This window comes from Sciurus carolinensis, chromosome 17 (genome assembly GCF_902686445.1).
Source record: "Sciurus carolinensis chromosome 17, mSciCar1.2, whole genome shotgun sequence".
NCBI lineage: Eukaryota > Metazoa > Chordata > Mammalia > Rodentia > Sciuridae > Sciurus > Sciurus carolinensis.
Window position 1 is genome coordinate 47244709 of NC_062229.1, and position 22046 is coordinate 47266754.

Here is a 22046-nt window from a genome sequence, read left to right on the forward strand (position 1 = left end):
GCCCAGGAAGAAGGCAATGGCTGAAACCATCTTAAAAGGACCATGCTGCTTTGAAAACCAAAGGGACGTTAGTGTACATTTGCTCTAGTGCCCAAAGTCACATCACTCAAGTTTTCTTGCCTTCCAAATCCAGTAAAGAAAGAAACAGGGCCCAGAGAAAGAAAGGGAGGACAGGGAGAAGGGACGGGAGAATGAGAGCTGGGAGGGAGACCTGCCCAGGGAATTGCGCGCTAAGCCCCGCCCCGCGCCGTCTGTTTCCCAGGTAACAAGGTAAACAGACTCCGTCTCTTTTTTTTCTCCCGGTGAACTCCGCTAGGTTTTAAGAACCCCCCGAAGTGTTTAAAAGCAGGCAGGAAGCCGTGGGCAGAGCGTGTGAGTGAGGATGTGCTCTTTCGTGAGAGTGGGGTCCCCCAAAGTATTGGAAACTTCCCTAGATCCAGGCACTGCTTTCCCCTCAGAGCTGAGTGCCTGTAGAGAAATGAGGGCGTCCGGGGGGAAATCTCCCCCGAACCTGGAGGTCAGATTCACCCAAGAAGGAAAGGATGATTTAGGAGACAGGAGGATCTTTCCGGGAACAAAGCCTTCTGTGGAGTTGGGGCTTCAAACAGGATTAGGAAAAGAAGATTCCTTATGGTGGAAGAACCCCTTGATTAATAAATATAAGGAGAGGATGGCATTACCAGTGGGTAAGGGGCTTGAGATGAGATTAGGAAGTCAAACCATCTCTAGGAACCCCATGGAGAGAGGTAATTTAGGAGTCAACAGGGTCTGTGCCTCACTGGGAAAACCTTGTCCGTGGGTGTTACCAGTAAGAGTCGGGTTAGAAAATGAGTGTTTTCCAGCAAGATATCTCCATGGAAGGACAATGCAGCCTCCCTTGGGCATGGTGTGTTCAAGTTCACAGCCTGCAGGAAGCCAGAGAGGTCCTGTGGCTAGAGGCTCTGAAGGGATAGAGGCCGTAGTGGGAAAACAGCCTGCTTTAGGTATGGTAGCCAGACAGGAACAGGATAAAGAGTCTACCTGTGTTGTGCTGAAACCCAGCACACAGATGGAGGCCCCTGTGGAGGTGGACATTGGGCTACCCCAAACAGAGGAGCCAGATGAAACTAAGAATTTAGAGCCCCAGATGGGTTTGGTGATAGAACCTCCCCAGAACCAGTTTATCCAACAACCTGAAGAGAAGAAGGAGACTAGAAACATCAAACCAGGAGTGGAACCTCCAGATCACATCAGACCCATATACTCTGGGAAATTTTTTGATCGGATGCCTTGCTGGCCAAGTGTAAGTTTATTATTATTTTTTCCTTTCCTAGGACCTGTGTATAACCATACCTTTATTGAGATGATAAAGTGGTGAGACTTGTTGGGGCTTTGGAAAACAAATCACAAAGATTTCTAATGTTCCTTACTTATCCCACTGAACTCCTTGTAAATGTTACTTTGCCTGATTTCCCCTGATTCTCTGCCTTCCTTCCTAGGTGTCAGCTTTTTCTGTACACACAATTGATCTTTTTTGATTTCTTCCTCTTTTCTAATTTGAACTTCTTTTCATTCCCCAATCTTCATTTTCTCAAACCCTCTCACATTTTGAGACACATATGTCTTAATACTCATATTATGAATGAAAAAAAGAATGCTTTTCTTTTTTCCATTCATTATTTACTCTCTGAGTTATTTATTTTTTCAGCAAAGAGTTATAGTGGTCATTGTACTGGGCACAAACAAGGCAATATAAAAAGTATGGGCTCTCTGTCCTCTAGTTCTAGGCTCACTCCAGTAATGGAGACAGATCACTAAATTGAACATATAGGTGTCTAAATGAATAGCAGAAATTATGATTCTTCCTTCATAGAAATGTATTCTTAAGCATAGAGCTCAATAAAAAGATTTAAAAATTCTGTTTGGAGGAGATCTTAGAATTGGAGAAACTACTGTGAATTTTTTTTTTTTTTTTTTTTTTTTTTTAGGAAGTACAGGGAAGGGAGTAGAGAATGCAGTTTAGAAATCTTTATTTAGTGAAATCAGTAAAGGAGTTGTGGTACTTGGGCCTTTTTTTTTTGGCACTAGAGATTGAACCAGGGGTGCTACGCCACTGAGCTACATCCCCAATCCTTTTTATTTTGTAAGACAAGATCTCATCAAATTGCTGAGGCTGACCTGGAACCTGGGATCCTCCTACCTCAGCTTCTCAAGTGGCTGGGATTTTAGGCGTTCATCACCACATCCACCTCACCAGGGGTGCTTAACCACTGAGCTACATCCCCGGTCCTTTTTATTTTTTATTTTGAGACAGAGTCTCACCAAGTTACTGAGGACCTTGCTGAGTTTCTGAGTATGGCCTCAAACTTGTGTTCCCCTTGCCTCAACCTCCTGAATAACTAGGATTATAGGCATGTGCCATCCCACCTGGCAGGAAATTTATTTCTGGTAAGCAAAAGGAGAGCTGGGTGATTAAATGGGAGAGATAACAGAGAAGAGGCAGGTCTAAAAGTGTGGTATTGAGGAACATAAAGGAATTGAAGGTATTGAAGTGCCATTAATGAAGCATCTTTTTTTTTTTTTTTTTTTTTTTTTGGTACTGGGGATTGAACTCAGGGGCACTTTACCACTGAGCCACATCCCCAGCCATATTTTGTATTTTATTTAGAGACAGAGTCTCACTTTGTTGCTTAGCACCTCATCATTGCTGAGCCTTTGAACTTGCAATCCTGCTGCCTCAGCCTGCGGAGCCACTCGGATTACAGGCGTGCACCACCGCGCCCATCAAGGAAGCATCTTGAAGGCACTCTGGGAATGAAAGATTCCCACACTGAGATTTACGACTATAGCCCTGGGTCTTCTGCAGAATTTTGTCTGGGTCTGCAGACTTTTGTTCCCCTTGGGAGTCGGGGTGCTTTTTTGTCTTTGACCCACTTTGCTTTCTGGTTTCCTCACTGGATTTCCCTAGCCATGCTGTCTTTTTACTCAACCATGCCCGCTTCCTGTTTCTGGACAGGCTCTGTAGTTGGTGGCTTCTGCTCTTATTTTATAGACATACAGACTCCAGTTTCTGGTTTCCAACACAGGCAATTCTAAAACCTCTGCTTCCTCCCACTTGTCACACCTTCCTTTCTAAATGTGGCCGGACAGAGAAGAGAGTGTCAAAGAGAGAGTGACTAGCAGTGTTAAAACATCTCTCGTATGGCAAATAGAATTAAGATTAATTTTGGTAAGGAAATCAGCAGCATTATTGGATGGTATAATAGAGGGAAAATTTCAATTGCAATATACCGAAGAGCAAATTCAGATCTTAGAACTGGAGAAAGCTACTGTGAATTTTTTTTTCTTAAAAAGTGTGATAGTAAAGAGAAGGGTGTAAAGAATGCAGTTTAGAAATCCTTTTTTATTTATTTAGTGAATCAGTAAAGGAGTTTTGAGATAAAGGAGAAAATGGGTGGAACCAGATTCTAGATAAGCAGAGGGAATGGAATTAGAATCACAGGCAAGAGGAAAAAAAGCTTTTCTAATAATATTTTTTGGGGGGTCCTGGGATTGAGCCCAGGGCTTTGTACATGCTAAGCATACATTCTACCACTAAGTCACACCTCAGTCCCTAAATAATTTTTAAATATTAAAATATTTTTGTACAATATAAAACAAAAATAGGGACTGGGGATATAGATATAGTTCAGTGGAAGAGTGAATGCTTTGAGTGTGGGAGGTCTTTCTAGGAAGATGATCATTGGTATAGAATCAGTGCAGCGGAGAAGAGTTTCCAAGAAATAGTGGCCTGAGGGAAGAGTTTTGGGTTTTCCAAAACCAGAAAGTTTCTGGTCAAAAGAAGTCTTCTCAGCCAGGCAGGTGGCACACACCCATAATCCCAGCTACTCAAGAGGCCTTGGCAGGAGGATCACAAGTTCAAAGTCAGACTCAGCAATTTTATTGAGACCATGTCTCAAAATAGAACTTTAAAAGGAACTAAGGATGTAACTCATTGATGGAGTGCTCTCCTAGCCATATGCAAGGTCCTGGGTTCAATGCCCAATGATAATGAAAACTCACTTCTTATCCCTGATGCCGATCTAATAATGAGTACAAAGTTTTGAGAAAAAGGAAAAAGAAGTTGTATTGATTTGCTAACAAATGAGAAAATCAGTGGACTAAGGTCTCAAAGGCTGCAATTCTAACTGCCAGGAGGAACAGAAGATTTTTAAAAGGGGAATATAAGAGATAGGCTCTGGGTGTGCCTATTAGGAAATACAATTCATATACAGATGGTAGCCTTGAGAGCCGTTTCTTAGATATACTGGTACCAGCTCCCAAGTTTGGATTTCTTTATTTCTGTGTTTGGTAATCCGAAGAACACAATAAACCCAGCCTAGTGCAAGAAGAAGCTTAATCTTGCTTCCCCTTTGATTTTGGAGGGGCAAAGAGAGATAAGGAAGGAGGAAAAAAAAAGAGTGAGAAAGAAATATATCAGTTTTAAAATGAGCCACCAGTGGTTAAAGAGCAAGGTTTATATTTAAAGCATTTGGTGAACCCTTGTTACACAGTACTGAAAAAGAAAAGAAAAAAAAGAGGATTCCTTCTCTGTGTGGAGCTCAGTAGCCCTTGAAAGGCCACGTGGATCTTGGAAGGTACTTTAGCAGATATAAAATCTCTATGATGATAATTTCCCTATGATATCCAAAGAATGTCTCTTAATATCCATCCGTGCACTGACTATTGCAAACACCCTGGGTTATTAAAACAAAGCAAGTGAACTGTACAAAATGCACTGATAATTATATTGGCCATGGAGTAGAAAGAGGAAGAAGGAAGGAAATGTCCAAAGGAAGGCTTTTTAAAAATCATAGTATTTGGGGGCTGGAGTTGTGGCTCCGTGGTAGAGCACTTGCCTGGCATGTGTGAGGCCCTGGGTTCAATTCTTAGCACCACGTATAAATAAATAAATAAAATAAAGGTTCATCAACATCTAAATTTTTTTTTTAAAGTCATAGTATTTTGTGGGTGTGGTGGCACACACCTGTAATATTAGTGATTGAGGCAGGAGGATCTCAAGTTTGAAACCAGCCTCAGCAACTTAGTGAGACTGTGTCTCAAAATAAAAAATAAAAAATGGCTGGGGATGTAGCTCAGTGGTGAAGTGCCCCTGGGTTCAATCCCTAGCACTGCAGGAAAAAAAAAATTTACTATATTATGTGTAATAATTGGACAGGGGGGCTGGGGAGATAGCTCAGTTGGTAAAGTGCTTGCTTTGCAAGCACAGGGCCCTGGGTTCGATCCCCAGCACCGCAAAAAAAAAAAAAAAAAAAAAAAAAAAAAGCAAATTATTTAATTTTTGAAACTTAATTTTTGTGTGTGTGTGGTTCTAAGGGATTGAACCCAGGGCTTTGCACATGTTAGGGAAGTGCTCTAATGCTGAGTTATATCCCCAGTCCTTTTTATTTTATTTTGGGACAGGGTCTCATTAAAATTGTCTAGACTGGCCTCAAACTTGTGATCCTATTGCCTTAACCTACTGAGTAGCTGGGGTTACAGGTGTGTGCCACTGTGCCTGGTTGAAAAGACTGCTCCTCCTCCTCCTCCTCCTCCTCCTCCTCCTTCATCATCGTCTTCTTCTTCTTTTATCAGAATCTTTCTTCTTCTTGAAGGGTACTCCAAAAATCTCACCACTATTCTCAGCTGACATTATTTTACAATGTGGTACATGTCATGCAAAGGGGTACCTTATGTTTCCCTGTTGGGTACTAAAAGCACTTGATAACTGTTTTAAGAAAGGGTATAAATAAGTAAATCTTAAAAATTTGTGAGACCTTCATGGTAACACAAGCCCTGATACTGAAGGAAAAGGTGCAAACATTTTTGTGTCTGAATTTGCAAATCCATTTTCTGCAGAATTTTGGGAAGTGGGTGGTTTCGTTTGCATAATGTGTGCTGTCTTCTGGGCAGAAAGGTATCCATACCATCACTCCTAACTCTCTCTGAAATATTCAGAATTGGGAATCTCTATGGTTAAAACAGAGATAGGAATAGAGGAAGGAGAAGGACAGAGGAGGGGAGGACAGGAGGGAAAAAGGGAGAACATGAACTGGGATGGATTTTCATGCATGTAGGGGTTTGTTAGGATGAACCCAACTATTATGTATAACCACGAAGTTCTAATAAAAATAATAAAAAAAAGTAAAGAAAACAACAAACAAACAAAACCTCAGAGATTGGACAGTTATGCCAGCCCGCACTGAATTTGTGGAATGGAGTGTGGCATGATGATTATGGTTGTGTGGGTCTTCAGCAGCTGAAGGTAAGCTTGTATCCACCTTTCTGAGTTGACCTGCATCTGGGGAACCAACTGTGTGAGGAATAAGAAGGATATTTGGGCACTGAAAACTGTAACATTGGGGTCTTGAGTGAGGAACTTGCCAAGCCAGGTGGCACGGGATGTGGTTAGAGACTTGAGAGAGCAGGTGGTTGGTACAGTTGGGAGTTTTGTGACAGAAAACCTGAGAAGATAAGTAATATAGGATCACAGGTGCAACATTTCTCACTAATGGAGGAAAGCATTACAAGTATAGAAAGGAGAAGAATAGAATGAATCCTGTTTTGTTGGATTTTAATTGTCTATATTGGTACAAACTCATGATTTATCTACATCTATTTCTGTATCAGATCTATGTTTCTGGACCCCATCTACAAACATTTAACTACACAGAATGCTACAGAATTAATATAGATGCAGGCATGTGGGAGTATGGGTACATACACACATTTCTTGATTCTATCCTCTTAGAGGACCCAGAAGCAATGTGGTGGCAATGAGCATATAAAAAGCCATATCTTGATCTCTATAGTTGTTGTGTGTTTGTTTGTTTCCATGGAGGCTCCCCCTATGCTGCCGAGGCTTGCCTTGAACTTGTGCACTGGAGCAATCCTTCTGCCTCAGCGTCCCATGTAGTTGGGACTATAGGTGTGTGCTGTTAACACCTAGTCTTATCTTTTGATTTATAAATACAATTCTCTTATAAAGAATCAGGAGTCAGGCATGGTGGCCCACACCTCTGATTCTGATACCTTTGGAGGCTGAGGTAGCAGGATCCCAAGTCTGAAGCCAGCTTTGACAACTCAGCAAGGCCTTACACAACTTTTGGAGACCCTGTTTCAAAATAAAAAAGGACTGGGGATGTGGCTCAGTGGTTACATGCCCCTGGGTTCTATCCCTGGTACAAAATAAATAAATAAATAAATAAATAAATAAATGATCTTTGGAGGAATATTTGATTCTAGGGCTGGTTCAGTATATACAGTATGAATGTGGAACACCTTTGTGAACCAAAAAGTAAGAAAAATCTCAAAGAGTGATGCAGATATTAAACCAACTTGAAGGAACTCCTGCTGGTCCAAAATGGTATACTTTGAACACTGAATAAAGTTGCCATTGAGTAAAATAGAAATCCATGAGCCCATACTGTTATAAATACATGAATGAATGAACAGCAAGAAGAGAATTCTCCCTTGTAGTATAATGCTAACTGGTAAACGTAGAAAGTATGTTGGAATTATAAAGTCACCATTTGGCAGCCATCATAATAATATGATTCAAATAAGAATCATCACTAGACTAGGCAAAGGTGCCAAAAACATACATTGGAGAAAAAGACACTCTTTTAAACAAATGGCGCTGGGAAAACTGGTTGTCCATATGTAGAAAAATGAAACTAGGCCCTTATCTCTTGCCCTGCATAAAAATCAACTCAGAATGGATCAAAGACCTAGGTTTGAAACAAAAAACCATGCAACTTCTAGAAGAAAATGTCAGGTCAATACTTCAGCATATAGGCATGGGCAACAACTTTGTCAGGTAGGACTCCTAAAGCTCAGGAATAATGCCAAGAGTTAATAAATGGAATAGCATCAAATTAGAGTTTCTGCACAGCAAATGAAACAACTCAGAACGTGAAGACAAAACCTACAGAAATGAGAGAAAAATCTTTGCTAGCTATGCTTCTGACAGAAGACTAACATTTAAGATATATAAAGTACTCATAAAATTCAACACCAAAAAACAACCCAATTAATAAATGGGCAAATGAATCAAACAGACATTTCTCAAAAGAAATACAAATGACCAACAAATATGTTTAAAAAATGTTCAACACCATTAGCAAAGGAAATGCAAACCGAAACTCCTCTGAGGGGCTGGGGATATAGCTCAGTTGGCTAAGTGCTTACCTCTCAAGCACAAGCCCTGGGTTCAATCCCCAGCACTGCAAAAACAAAACAAAACAAAAAAACTACTCTGAGATTTTGCCTCATAACAGAATGGCAATCGTTAAGAATACAAATGATAATAAATGCTGGAAAGGATGTGAAGAAAAAGGAACTCATTTATGGTGTTGGTGGGATTGTAAATTAGTACAATCACTATGGAAATAGGTATGGTGGTTACTCAAAATGCTAGGCATGGAACCACCATATGATGCCGCTATACCATCCTCAGTATTTATCCAGAAAAATTAACATCTTGATCCATGAATACCCGTGTTCACAGTAGCACAATTCACAATAGACTGACTATGGAACCAGCCTAGGTGTCCATCAATGGATGAATGAATAAAGAAAATGTATATACACAATGGAGTTTTATTCAGCCATAATGAAAAATGAAATTTTGTCATTTGCAGGAAAATGGATGGAACTTGAGAACATTATGTTAAGTGAAATCAACCAGACTCACAAGGTCAAGGCTTGTATATTTTCTCTCATGTGGAAGCTAGAGAAGAAAGAGGAAAAGAAAGGTGTGGGGTCAGGGCAGTAGGGATCTCATGAAAATTCAAGCGAGATCATTAGAGTAGAGGACAGGGACCAGGGACAGGGAGGAGGGCAAGAAAGGGGGAAATGCTGGGGAAATATTGGCCAAATTATATTATTATGTTGTGTGCATGTACAAACACATTACAATGAATCCCACATAGTGTACAACAATAAAAAAAGTGGACAAATAAAGAGTCTTCAGTAGAGGGGTCTGGGGTGTAGCCCCGTGGTAGAACACACACCCAGCCTGCATAAGACCATGGGTTTAGCTCCCAGTGCGGGCACGTGCATGCACACACACACACACACACACACACACACACACACACACACAGGAATCATCAGTAGATAGTAAATCACTAGGTGAAAGTTAGGAACTGGATATTTATCCAGAATAATTATCAGTTATAGAGAAAACTTTATGATGGAGAAGTCTAGCAGACCAAAATGAACACTAACATTAATGGTGCAAATTGAGAGTATATACTCCCTGATAGAACATAAAACTTTCTGTGCTGTCTCTTCCAAACATGCATAACTTGAATCTAATCATAAGAATACATTAGTCAAAGCCAAATTGAGGGACAATTATTTCACAAAATAACTGGCCTCTACTCTTCCAAGGTCAAGGTCACAAAAGACAAGGAAAGATTAAGAACTTTAAGACTAAAGGAAACAAAAGCAACATAGCAACTAAATGCTATGCATATTTGGTGGCTGTGGAGGACCTAGCTCAGAGCTCCCTGTCCCAAAGTAAAAAATAAAAAGGGCTGGGGGTGTGGCTCTGTGGTAAAGTACCTCTGAGTTCAGTCCTCAGTTAAAAAAAAAAAAAAAAAAAAAAAAAAAAGAGAGAAGGAAAATACCAACAGAGGATTGGAATATAAAATCAGACCAATGATTTAGGCAGGGATGGAGAGACTTGTCAAACATATTAAGACACTGACAAGTAAACACAGACACACATGACATTTTTGTGTCCCCAATCAAAAGGCACAAAGCGTAGAAACCTAATCACAATTTCTGATTTACAATCAAAGCACTTTGCATGTGGACGATTCTACACTGGCTAATAGCATAAGAACCCAGAAACCACTCCAGACACGGGAACTCACATAAGAGAGTTTATTAAGTGAACAGGCAGAGTGTCTCCCTGCAGGGTAAGAGAGAAAATGAGAGGAAAAGAGAGAGAGAGGAGCATGCAAGAGACAGAGTGAAAGCCAGGAGGAGAGAGCATGAAAGCGAGGAGGAGGAGAGAGAGAGAGAAAATGGCGGGGGAGCCATTCTTAAGCAGTGGAAATCCAGGGGCTAACAAGAGACCAATAATGGAGAAGGATACTTGCAAGCTGACTGATGAACCAATAGGTAGCTAGGATGTTCACAGACTGACAAGGTAGGTTGTAAGTTGGGAGGCAGAGAAATGGCTGTAGAGGGGGGAGCAGCTTTATATTATATTATAGATAGAATGCTTGCAATGGTGAAAATGTAGAATTACCATTGTTAAATACTTGATAGGATGCAGACCAAGGGTGAGTAAAATGATCCATCAGGTCATGGATTTATCTATCCATCCATCAATCCATCCTCCTCTCTTTCTCTTTCTTTCTCTCTCTTTAGATAGTAGCTACCTGGGTATCTCCATGTTCTTTAGTCTTATGAGACTATGTTTTTATTGAATTGTTGTTGGAGAGGAAAATCTTTCCATTTACCCTCTTTGGTTGATTAACTTGGGGCTTATGAATCAAACTAGCAAAAGACAAATTATCAGTAAATAAGGCACACCATTATATTAATATTTGCATGCACCTGCGTTCACAAAAAATAAGTGAATTTGAGAGAGGTGGGTAGACTTAGGGTCTTACATACTGCTTTTACAAAAGAAGGAGAACTTAGGCTTCCAGGGATGATAAGTTGTGGAGAAATGATTAGGAAATACATAGGGTAACTAATGGAAGATAAGGGTTATTTTAATAGGATCTGTTGTTTTAGAATCATCTTGATTGACTATCCCTCCAGATGAGTGATAAGAGTTGCTTTTCCTGGGTTTTAAGTAACTTTGTAGCAAAGACTAACTTTGAAATAATTTCTTTTCTTCAAAATATTTTCTTCCATGCTGACAAGTTATCGATTTTTGTCTCCACACCGCCCCCCTTAGGCAGGGAAAGTGATTCCAGTTGGATACAGAGTTGCAACCTCTTTGACTGAAAAACTTCCTAGGGTGAGCACTTTGCTTTTGTCTTTTTGTGTCTATTTTTACCTTGCAAATGAATATTAATGTAACAAGTATTTAGAGGTGGCCTTTGCTCAGAACTTTTCACCTGGACCTGCATATGTAAAAATCCTTGGCATTTCTGTCTCTATTTTACATCTGTCTTCTTTGCTGAGTCAGTCACTCTGGATTCCAGGAACAGGTCTGATTGATACACATCTGTGATGAGTCAAAATCACCTTTCAGGTAACAGCAACTTTCATATCACAACTGACAAGACCCTGCCTGACTAATCTGAGATAATGACCAATCAGACCACAGTTTGATCAAGACTGCTTGCCTGTGCATATCTCTGGCCCCCCTTATCTATGTAGTCTGGGAGCTCTCTGTCAGTACACCTGAGGATAGGGCTGCAAATATTGGTGCCCCTTGTCTTTAATCAGTTATACCGATTAAAAGTCCTTTCCTGCTTTTACCATTCCTTTTCCCTTTTGGACAAAGGGACTGGTTTATTGGGACCCCCAGAGTTGGGCCTCTGGCCTTGGACTCTGGTAACATTAAGAGTTAGACAATTCTCAACATTCCTTTCCTTATGAAAGTTGTGTAAATTTAATGTGGTCAATTTGAAAGCTTTACTGTATTTTGAGACCTTCTCTTGATTTTGCCCAACAAAATGGAAATTGCAAGTTTATATTTTTTAACTTTATAAAAACCACAAGAGAATCCATTTATTTCAATAGGAATAATAGTATAATTTCTAACCAGGATAGTTTCTGTTTTCTAAATATAACTTTTAAAATATGCTATTTCCATAAACAAACAAATAAATAAATAAATTTTAGGGGAAATTTCATTATTTGGGCTGTAGTTTCCCATGTACTTCTTCATGGAATTTAGAGTGTTCGTTGATTGGTGTAGATGAATTCTGTAAATATTTTTAAAATTGTGCCTAATAATTCCATTTTCTTGTGCTTTGTAGCTGATTACTCCACCTGAGGTGAAAAAGTTTTTCAACTACAGATACCCACCCCCTGGAGCAGAAAGAGTATTTTATGGTAGAGCAAATGATCCCCCAGTTGCACCTCATTTGACACATGGAATAAAATCTAAAATTACAGTAACGGTAACTTCTTTTCTTTTTTTCCCTTTTACTACCAGAATCAAACATCTGGGCTACCCACTGCTTGAGTACCTGTATTCCAGAGACAAGTGTTGATAGGAAGAAATTGGGTTAATTCAAGGCTGAACCTGAAGAAAATAGAGGGGATAGCTCCTTACAGCCCTATTTTCCTAGACTCAGGGGCAAAGGGTGTTTATGGGAAGGGAAGGAGGTAGTGGGCTGCCCACTTGGTGGGTTCTTCTTCATTGGTGTGTGTCTTCTCCAGAGAGTCAAAATGGTTTGCTACCTCCTGAGTCCAGTTACTAAGGAAGCTGTTACAAAGGCCTTCTGCTTTCTGTGAATCTGAGGAAAGGTCTAGCAGTTAACATCAGGTTTGGGCTTCACTTCAGCCAAAGGATTCAGGAGGGGTGGAAACAACTAAGGGAAGGGGAGAAGGACAATTTCAAGAGAGACCCCCCCCCCCACTACGGCCTATACATTGTTAATTACCCAAAGTGAAAATGTGCAAAGGAGGATTTCAATCTCCTTTCCAGCTGCATTTTTATGAGCTCTTCTCACTCTGTCCTCTAGAAGCATTCATCTCAGGCAATAAAAAAAATCCAAGCAGCAGCTAAGAGTGTGAAGAAATCAATGGTTCAAGCCACAGCTGTTTATTTTCCCCTCAGATGATAAAAGGCAAATTGCACTCCATTTTCTCCCGGTGAAGAAAAATGCCATCAGGCTTTTTTAGAGAATGAAGAGGACAGCCTTGGTGACTCTTGCCTGGAGATGTTTACAGAGGGCTTATACAGATGTTGAGGGGAGATGATCAGAATGTTATCTGCTATTGACTGAATGGGTAGACTAGATTCAGAAGACCTCATCTATATACACCTGGAGAGAACTTGTGGAAGTCACAAGGTTCTTGTGCTTGTCTTTCCTATTTGAGTATATGAGTCAAGTAACCTGGGAATTCCCTTCATAAGCCTTTTAGTTCCATTGAAATCTTTTAACTCCTTTGAATCAGATTTGTTGATACACCTCTGTGTTATATTATTTCTTTAGGCAAGCTCATTGATAAACCCACAGCCTATTACCACATTTCAGCAGAAAATGAAAGATAAAAAAGAGTCTATATATTTTAGCAACCAACGTGCACCCTTAGGAAAATCTCATGATCAAAAACCAGGATTGCCTGAAGGACTGGATATAATCAATACGACATTTGGGACAGCAATCATCAGAGGTAGTAAAACATAAGGATTGAGAGGGGGTGGTAAAATAAGTCTTGGAAATTGGATTAACTATAAAACTGGTATGGTGTTGGTAAGAATGTAAATGATTACTCAAGAATGAAAGATGAGATTGTAGTGAGAAAGTTACTCTCTGAACCTAAATCCTTAGAGTTTATATGTGTGTGCTAAGGTGGTAAAGATTCAGGTTTTGAAGTGGAGATATAGTGAGCATAGTAGATATGATATAATAATAGGAAAGAGACAGAAAAGTTGGCATTCTACAGCACCAAGAAGGTGTATAACTTCACCCTGACTCCTCCTCCAGTTCAGTTGCTAACTATTGTCCCTCTGTAAATATTATTATGCCAGACCAGCAGGTTGCTGTCTCTTCCTCAAGAGGACCCACATTCTCTCTAGAATGCGTATCCCTTGCTTTATCCCAAGAGCTTCTCACTCTCAGGATGGCCCACATTCTCCTCTGAATGTGTATCTCTTATTTCACCCCCAAAGAAGTTTTTCCCTTGAGATAGCCCAAATATCCCCCTAGAATGTGTATCTGCTTTCCTAGATAAATCTATATCATGTAAGGAAAGAAAAAGAAAAAGAAAAAGAAAAAAGTTAGCACCAGCTGTAAGGGCTGCAGTCTTCTGCCTGGACATCCATTTGTGTATTTTCTTTCTTTTTTTTTTTTTGTAAACAAATGGGATACATGTTGTTTCTCTGTTTGTACATGGCGTAAAGGTATACCATTTGTGTAATCATAAATTTACATAGGGTAATGTTGTTTGATTCATTCTGTTATTTTTTCCCTTCCCCCCCACGCCTCCCACCCCTCCCACCCCTCTTTTCCCTCTATATAGTCCTTCCTTCCTCCATTCTTGCCCCCCTCCCTAACCCTAACTCTAACCCTAACACTAACCCCTCCCACACCCCATTATGTGTCATCATCCACTTATTAGCGATATCATTCTTCCTTTGGTTTTTGAGATTGGCTTATCTCACTTAGCATGATATTCTCCAATTTCATCCATTTGCCTGCAAATGCCATAATTTTATCATTCTTTATGGCTGAGTAATATTCCATTGTATGTATATACCACAGTTTCTTTATCCATTCATCAATTGAAGGACATCTAATTTGGTTCCACAATCTGTCTATTGTGAACTGAGCAGCTATGAACATTGATGTGGCTGTATCTCTGTAATATGCTGATTTTAAGTCCTTTGGGTATAGGCCAAGGAGTGGGATAGCTGGGTCAGATGGTGGTTCCATTCCAAGTTTTCTAAGGAATCTCCACACTGCTTTCCAGAGTGGCTGTACTAATTTGCAGCCTGACCAGCAATGTATGAGTGTACCTTTCTCCCCACATCCTCGCCAACACCTGTTGTTGCTTGTATTCTTGATAATCGCCATTCTAATTGGGGTGAGATGGAATCTTAGGGTGGTTTTGATTTGCATTTCTCTTATTACTAGAGATGTGGAACATTTTTCCATATGTTTGTTGATTGCTTGTAGATCTTCTTCTGTGAAGTGTCTATTCATTTCCTTAGCCCATTTGTCGATTGGATTATTTGCATTCTTGGTGTAGAGTTTTTTGAGTTCTTTATAGATTCTGGAGATTAGTGCTCTATCTGAAGTATGATTGGCAAAGATTTTCTCCCACTCTGTAGGCTCTTTCTTCGCATTGCTGATAGTTTCCTTGCTGAGAGAAAGCTTTTTAGTTTGAATCTATCCCAGTTATTGATTCTTGCTTTTATTTCTTGTGCTATGGGAGTCCTGTTGAGGAAGTCTGGTCCTAAGCCGACATGTTGAAGCTCTGGACCTACTTTTTCTTCTATAAGATGCAAGGTCTCTGGTCTGATTCCGAGGTCCTTAATCCATTTTGAGTTTAGTTTCATGCATGGTGAGAGATAGGGGTTTAGTTTCATTCTGTTGCATATGGATTTCCAATTCTCCCAGCACCATTTGTTGAAGAGGCTATCTTTTCTCCATTGCATTGTGTATTTTATTTCCACTAATGCCTCTGATATGTTCATGACTCTTAACAATCTATGAAACAGTTTCATGAAACAAATAAGTTTGGTGAGTACTGCATACTGTACTCCATTTGTGCAGTCTCATGACTTACCAGCACCTTAACCAAACAGGGGACAGAGTATATATATATAGTCAACTTTCACTCTAATTTTGAGAGGAAGTAAAGCGTATTTTCCAAAAAATACCAACTTCTATTGGAATTGGTCACAGGCACTTCTTTCTAAAGGGCACTGCTTCTTGCCACTTTACTGGGTGTCCTTTTTTTTTTTTTTTCCCCTTTTTCTTAAATGCCTTTCTCAGATTTCCTTCCTACAATCCTCCTCTGATCTCTTGCCCCCTTCTTCTGAATGGTGCTCATTGCTGCTGAAAATATGTAGATAAAAAAGAGTCTATATATTTTAGCAACCAATGGGATCTTACCAGGAAACCTCTAATTCCATCTCTTTTTTAAAACTTCCATCTTTATACTACAGAGGAATTCAGTTTCTCTTTGTCTTTCTGTACCCATTTGGCTGTGCTTCAGCAATCTTATCTTTGTTTACCAAAAGTCCAATTATATTATTTTCCTTAAGGTGGTAAAATCCACACTAGAAAGAAACTGTGCTTTTGAATGCAATATCTGAACTTGTAATTTATTGCATCAGATCTAAAGTTAAACTCTATTAAAGTTTGAAACATGAATTTTAGAACAGATAAAATATCTTCTCTTTTTCTTTTTAATAGGATTTAAAAATTCTACTTATGTGAACAGTTAGTAGATATGGCATTACAGTAATTATATAACAACTGCTATCTAGGAATAGTTAATTTAATATGGAAAGTACTCTCTTGGTGTACCTAATTTAAATATGTAAAACAACGTTTCAAAAACACTGTGTGTATGTGTATTAATTGATGTAATGATTCATATATCAAAAGAAGTACTGTTTTATAGGATTATTTTGAATGATATTACCTTACAATATCCTTAACTATGAGTTTTCAGAGCTTAATTCTTGGCAGAAAAAACCAAAAGAAAGGAAACAGCTTCATTTATGTTGTTAGGTTGAAAGGGAAGAATGAAATGGTGAAAATGAAGTTACATTTAAAAATCATTGCATAAAATAATGAAAACAAAATAATTCATGTCACACAAAACTGGGAATGACCAGTCACAGGAAAGCAGCTATTAAACATTTTTTTTTGGTAGTTGTAGATGGACAGAATGCCTTTATTTTATTTGTTTATTCTTATGTGGTGCTGAGGATCGTCGAACCCAGTGCCTCACACATGCTAGGCAAGTGCTCTACCACGAAGCCACAGCCCCATCCCCTAAACATCTTATCTAGATTTGGAACCAATAGGAAAGGGAATTTCTATATGATGTCAGTGATCTCCCTGGCACCTCTGGATCCATTTTGTATAGTTTCAGGCTGAAGCAGACTTGGGGTGTATGCTTCAGTCTACAGCTGTCAATATACGTACCACAGCTATCCCACAGATCATCAGGGTTTGTAATTTGTAACTCAGATTTGCTGAGATCATTTTAAGAAGTTGGGAATAAACTAAAGTCAAAATTGTCTAGAGAGTCTTAGAATCAGGAATTTAACTGGCCTGGGAACATGACTCAGGATAATCTAAATGATTAACTGATATAGGGTTCTCATACTCTTCAGAATTCTAGGGAGTGAGCCAAGTCAAGTGGGTTCTCTAGCAAAACGACACCTAGACTGTCTTGCCTCTTTTGATAAATCTTCATTTTATTTTGTGATCTCTCAGGATGTCTAAGTAGCTTATGCAAACAGCATATACCTCATTTGTCACTTGTTATATTAGAAATAGATGAAAAAATACCTTTAAACTGATTTCATTGATTCTTCCTTCAGAACTCTCTGCTAGAGATGTAGTGAACCCACCAAAATCCTTTGAAGAAGTATTTAAAGAAGGAGAAGAAGGACATGATTTGTATATTGTTTCTCACAATGATTACTATGCGGGTAAGTCTCCTCCAATGCAAAATGGCCTGAGGACAGGAGACCCTCAGGTTTAATAAAGGAGACGATGAATAAAGGAGATAATGTTTATAAAGTTAAATGTCTGACAAATAACAGGTAATCAGTGAACAGTACTTTTAAAAAATTATTTTCTACTCTGCTCCTGCTTTGTTATTTATTTCAATATTTTCTCTCCTCCATTAACTCCAGCACTATACTGCTTTTCTGTTTTCTCTCAAAGTTTTGTTCATAGCTGCCAGTCTCTGCTTTCATAGCTAATCTCTTCTGGTTTCCTGCACTCCTTAATGTGTTCCTAGTCCTGAGATAGTCTCCACCTCCCATTCAAATGGTCATTGTTCCTACCCACTTGGACACCATATTCCTTCTCATGCCCTTGACTCCTCTCTTTATCTCTGCCCTTTCTGCTTCCCTGTCCCTCCTTCCTCCCTTTTTCTTTTCCTTCCTTCCCTCCCTCCCTCTCTTGTGAAAATGTTTGATTCCTGTTTTGAAAAAAACTTAGCATCTACTATACAATCTAATATAATGTCTTGTTTTTGAAGAATTATGTTAGTGTAAAAGTGCATTAGGACATACATACATACACACATATACACAACCTATAATGGGATATCTTTTTTTTTTTTTTCCTTCAAGTACTGGGGATTGAACCAAGGAGTGCCCTACCACCGAGCTACATCCCCAGTGTTTATTTTGTATTTCGGGGCAGGGTCTCAATAAATGGTTGAGTCTGTCCTTGAACTTGTGAGCCTTCTACTTCAGACTCCTATAATGAGACATCTTATTAGCATTTTAACAGTCTGAGGAAAATTACAGTAGGATTTTTATATTTAGAATAGATCTAATGGGCCATAACAGGACTGAAATGGGATTGAATGGACCCAGGGCACTTTGCCACTGAGCTATATTCCCAGTCCTTTTTTATTTTGAGATGGTCTCTTTCACTAATTTGCCCAGACTGGCTCTGAACTTGTGATTCTCCTTCCTCGACCTCCTGAGTTGATGGAACTACAGGAATACACTACTACACCTGGTTCAGTTGCTGATTTTTATGGAAGTTTTATTAGCCTCTTGAAAGTTAAGAGTTTGCTTTTTTAAACACTGTCCTTATTTTTTTCTCATAAGGAAAGTACATTTACTTTTTATTATACAAATACACAATAATTGTAGAGAATTTAAATATTTAAAAGTGAAGAAAAAGCAAATGTAATCTTGAAATCCCATTAGCCAAAGATAACTACAGTTGATAATTGAACACTTTTCTAAACCCATCCATGGAGTGATCTATTTTGAGATAAATGGGATAATACTCTCTACTTTGGGGGAATTAGTTATATGTATTTTATTTTACTTAAAATAAGTCAGGGACATCATTCAATAGCAATAGAAGTAGATCTATAACATCTTTATAATAACAATTTTAATGATTACTAAAGTGATAGATATTTCTTTCATAAATGCAAACTATATAGAAATATGTGATATTCAAAGAACATCTGCCCCAATTCCCAATCTTCCACATAATACTTTTGTAAATGTTTTTCTTTGTATTTTCAGACATATGTTTATGTATATGTGTATATTTTAATCCACAATACTTTCCTTCCTCACTTGGCAATTTGTTGCTTTTTTTTTTTTTTTTTCTTTTGTAGTATGGGTAATTAAATCTGGGGTGCTCTGTCACTGAACTACATCCTCTAGATTTCTTTTTTTTTTTACTTTTAATTTTGAGACAGTCTTGCTGTGTTGCCAAGGCTGGCCTCAAACTTACAAATCTCCTGCCTCAGCCTCCGTATTAGCTGGGATGACAGATGTGTGCCACCCCATCAGGCTGCTTTGTTTTTCTCATTTAATGAAATACTTTGGAGTATGTTTTCATGCTGTTTTCTTCACTATTATAAAAATGTATTGTTTATATACCTTAGTGAATGTGATATGCTGGTTATATTCCTCAGGTTATATTACTTAATATCTGGGCTTTTGAAACTTCACTCTTCAGAGCCAACCTGTCATTCTGACCATCTGCTCAAGTTTGTCCTCACAGCGTATGAGAATTCCCAGGCTGGGTGTGGTGGTGCATTCCTAACATCTCAGTAGTTTGGGAGTCTGAGGCAGGAGTATGCAAGTTTAAAACCAGCCTCAGGCAACTTAGCAAGGCCCTTAGCAACTCAGTCAGATCCTGTCTCTAAATAAAAAAATAAAAATGACTGGGCATGTGGCTCAGTGGTTGAATCCCTGGTATCCTCCCCACCCCCCCCAAAAATTTTTTTTCCATTGCCTCACATATCCCTAAACTTTATTCTTGTTTAACTCGAGACAATTATGATTTCTTGTTACTGTTTTTATTTACATTATTTGGATCACTAACAAGGCTGAATATATTTTCTTCAACATTTCTTCCCTTCTTCATTGTTCTCTAGTTTCAGTTCTACTTTCTTGTTTAGATAGGAAACTAACACCATATCAAGACTTGAAAAGGAAAAAAGTACAACGGTAAATCTTTAAAAAAAAATCTTCCTATTGTGTTCTCAGGCTTCAATCTATAAATGTTTCTAATGTAAGATAAATGATTACAATGGAATATGAGGGATACAGTGTTCTGATAACCTCACCAGATCTCAGTGGGAACAAATATAAAACACCAACCTCTCAAATCAGCTCAGGGGAAAGTCCTGCTGGGATCCCCCAAACATTGCAGTACTTCCCCAGTTCAGGATTTCTGTAACAGTGGTGGGGCCTGTGTGTTTTAATCATTAATACCTGTCTGTCTCACGTCATTTCCCTACTTATTTACTAAATATGAAGATCTGGTGCCTAATTTATTTTAGATACTGGGGACTGAACCCAGGGCCGAGTCCTGGGCAAGCACTCTACCACTGAGCTACATCCCCAGTCTTTATCTAAAATTACATTTTGAAACAGGGTCTCTCTAAATTGCCCAGGCTGGCCTCCAACTTTCCATCTCCTGCTTTAGCCTCTCAAGTAATTTGGATTATAAACAAGCATCATCATGCCCAGCCCTATTGCCTATTTCTTGCTGATGATTTGTGTGAGTTCTTTATAAATTTTGGATATTAACCTCTTACCAGATATATTATTTGTAAATATTTTTCCCCAACATGTAGGTTAACTTTTTATTTTGTTGATTGTTTCCTTTGCTGTGCTTAATTTTTTTTTTTTTTTTTTTTTTTTTTTTTTTTTTTTGGTATTGGAGCATTTAACCACTGAGCCACATCCCCAGCCCTTTCTATATTTTATTTGGACACAGGGTCTTGCTGAGTTGCTTAGGGACTCCCTATGTTGCTGAGACTGGCTTTGAATTCACCATCCTCCTGCCTCAGCCTCCCCAAATGCTGGGATTACAGGCATGTGTTTAAGTAAATTTGATGTTGTTCCGTTTATTTATTTATGTTTTTGTAGCCTGAATTTTTGATGTGATATCTAAGAAATCATTACCAAGGTCAGTGTAAAGAAGCTTTTCCTCTTTGTTTTCTTCTAGAAGTTTCATGGTTTCAGGTCTTAAAGTTTAGGTCTTTTTTTTCAATTTGAATTGAGTTAATTTTTGTGTTTGGGGTAGGATAAGGGTCCAATTTCATTTTTTTGCAGGTGGAAATTTGATTTTCTAGAACCATTTATGGTTGAGACCGTCTTTGCCCCATTTTGTCTTTTATGGGTGACTTCGTTAAAAATTAGTTGACCATATATGTTTAAATTTATATCTGGGTTCTCTGTTCTGTGCCACTGGTCTACATGTCTATTATTATCCTGTTGCCACACCTTTTTCCCCATCACTATAGTTTTGTAATGTAATTTTATTTTGTTTTCTTTTTCTTTTTCTTTTTGGTGCTGAGGATTGAACCCAGAAGTTTGTGCATGCTAAGCATGTGCTCTACCATTGAGCTATACCTCCAGCACCTGTGATAATTTTAAATAAGAAAGTATGATATCTATAACTTTTCTTTCTCAGGATTGCTTTGGCTATTTGGGTTCTTTTGTGAATCTATATGAATTTTAGGTTTTCTTTTTCTATTTCTGTGATACATGCTCTTGGGGTTTTGAAAGGAATTGAGTTGAATCTGTATATTTCTTTGGGTGGTATGAACATTTTATTTTTATGTATTCACTTAGTTTTTAGGTTTCATTCACTTTATTCTTCTTGTATAAAACCCTGCATGGTAGCCACAACTGGAGCCTGGGCCCTCTGCACAAAGACACTGGTGCAGGTTTTCACAAGATGGTTGGTGAATTCCTGATAGGAAACCTAGGAGAACACAATGTCTTTCCATAAATCGAGGGTCAGGTAGCTGTATGTCTTGGAGTTGACATCAAAGTTGACCTTGGTGAAATTGCCCAAGGTGACAGTGCAGCCCCTGGTGGAGTGTAACAGTCATCAATACCAGTCATCATCAGAAGCTTCTTGGGCATTGGTGTGGTGGGGAAAAAGACTATGCCAGTGCCTCTGGGGGCAAGGATGAAGCACACCAGCAGAGAATCACAGTGTCCTGTCACCTTGCAAGGTATAGCATGGAACTTGACAATTTTGTTCCCCCAGTAGCCTCTCTGCACAGAAACAATGGAGAGCTTGGCCAGAATGATGGCTCCTCTATAGCAGCAGCTACCTCCTTGGAGACCCTAACTCCTAGGTCCATATGAGCATTGTAGTCCCTGATAGTAAAAAATGCCTTGA

At 38.9% G+C, this 22046-nt stretch overlaps 1 protein-coding gene across 1 annotated transcript in view; it reads left to right on the forward strand.

Moving 5' to 3' along the window:
• The first annotated feature begins 326 nt into the window (after positions 1-326).
• Efhb (EF-hand domain family member B) overlaps positions 327-22046 on the forward strand; it is a 48885-nt gene continuing 27165 nt past the window's right edge. Inside the window, exons 1-5 of the mRNA XM_047531755.1 lie at positions 327-1282; positions 10943-11005; positions 11976-12119; positions 13161-13341; positions 17234-17344. Of these exons, the coding sequence (XP_047387711.1) occupies positions 383-1282; positions 10943-11005; positions 11976-12119; positions 13161-13341; positions 17234-17344 (1399 nt within the window). The 5' untranslated portion in view covers positions 327-382. The remainder of the gene's footprint in view (positions 1283-10942; positions 11006-11975; positions 12120-13160; positions 13342-17233; positions 17345-22046) is intronic.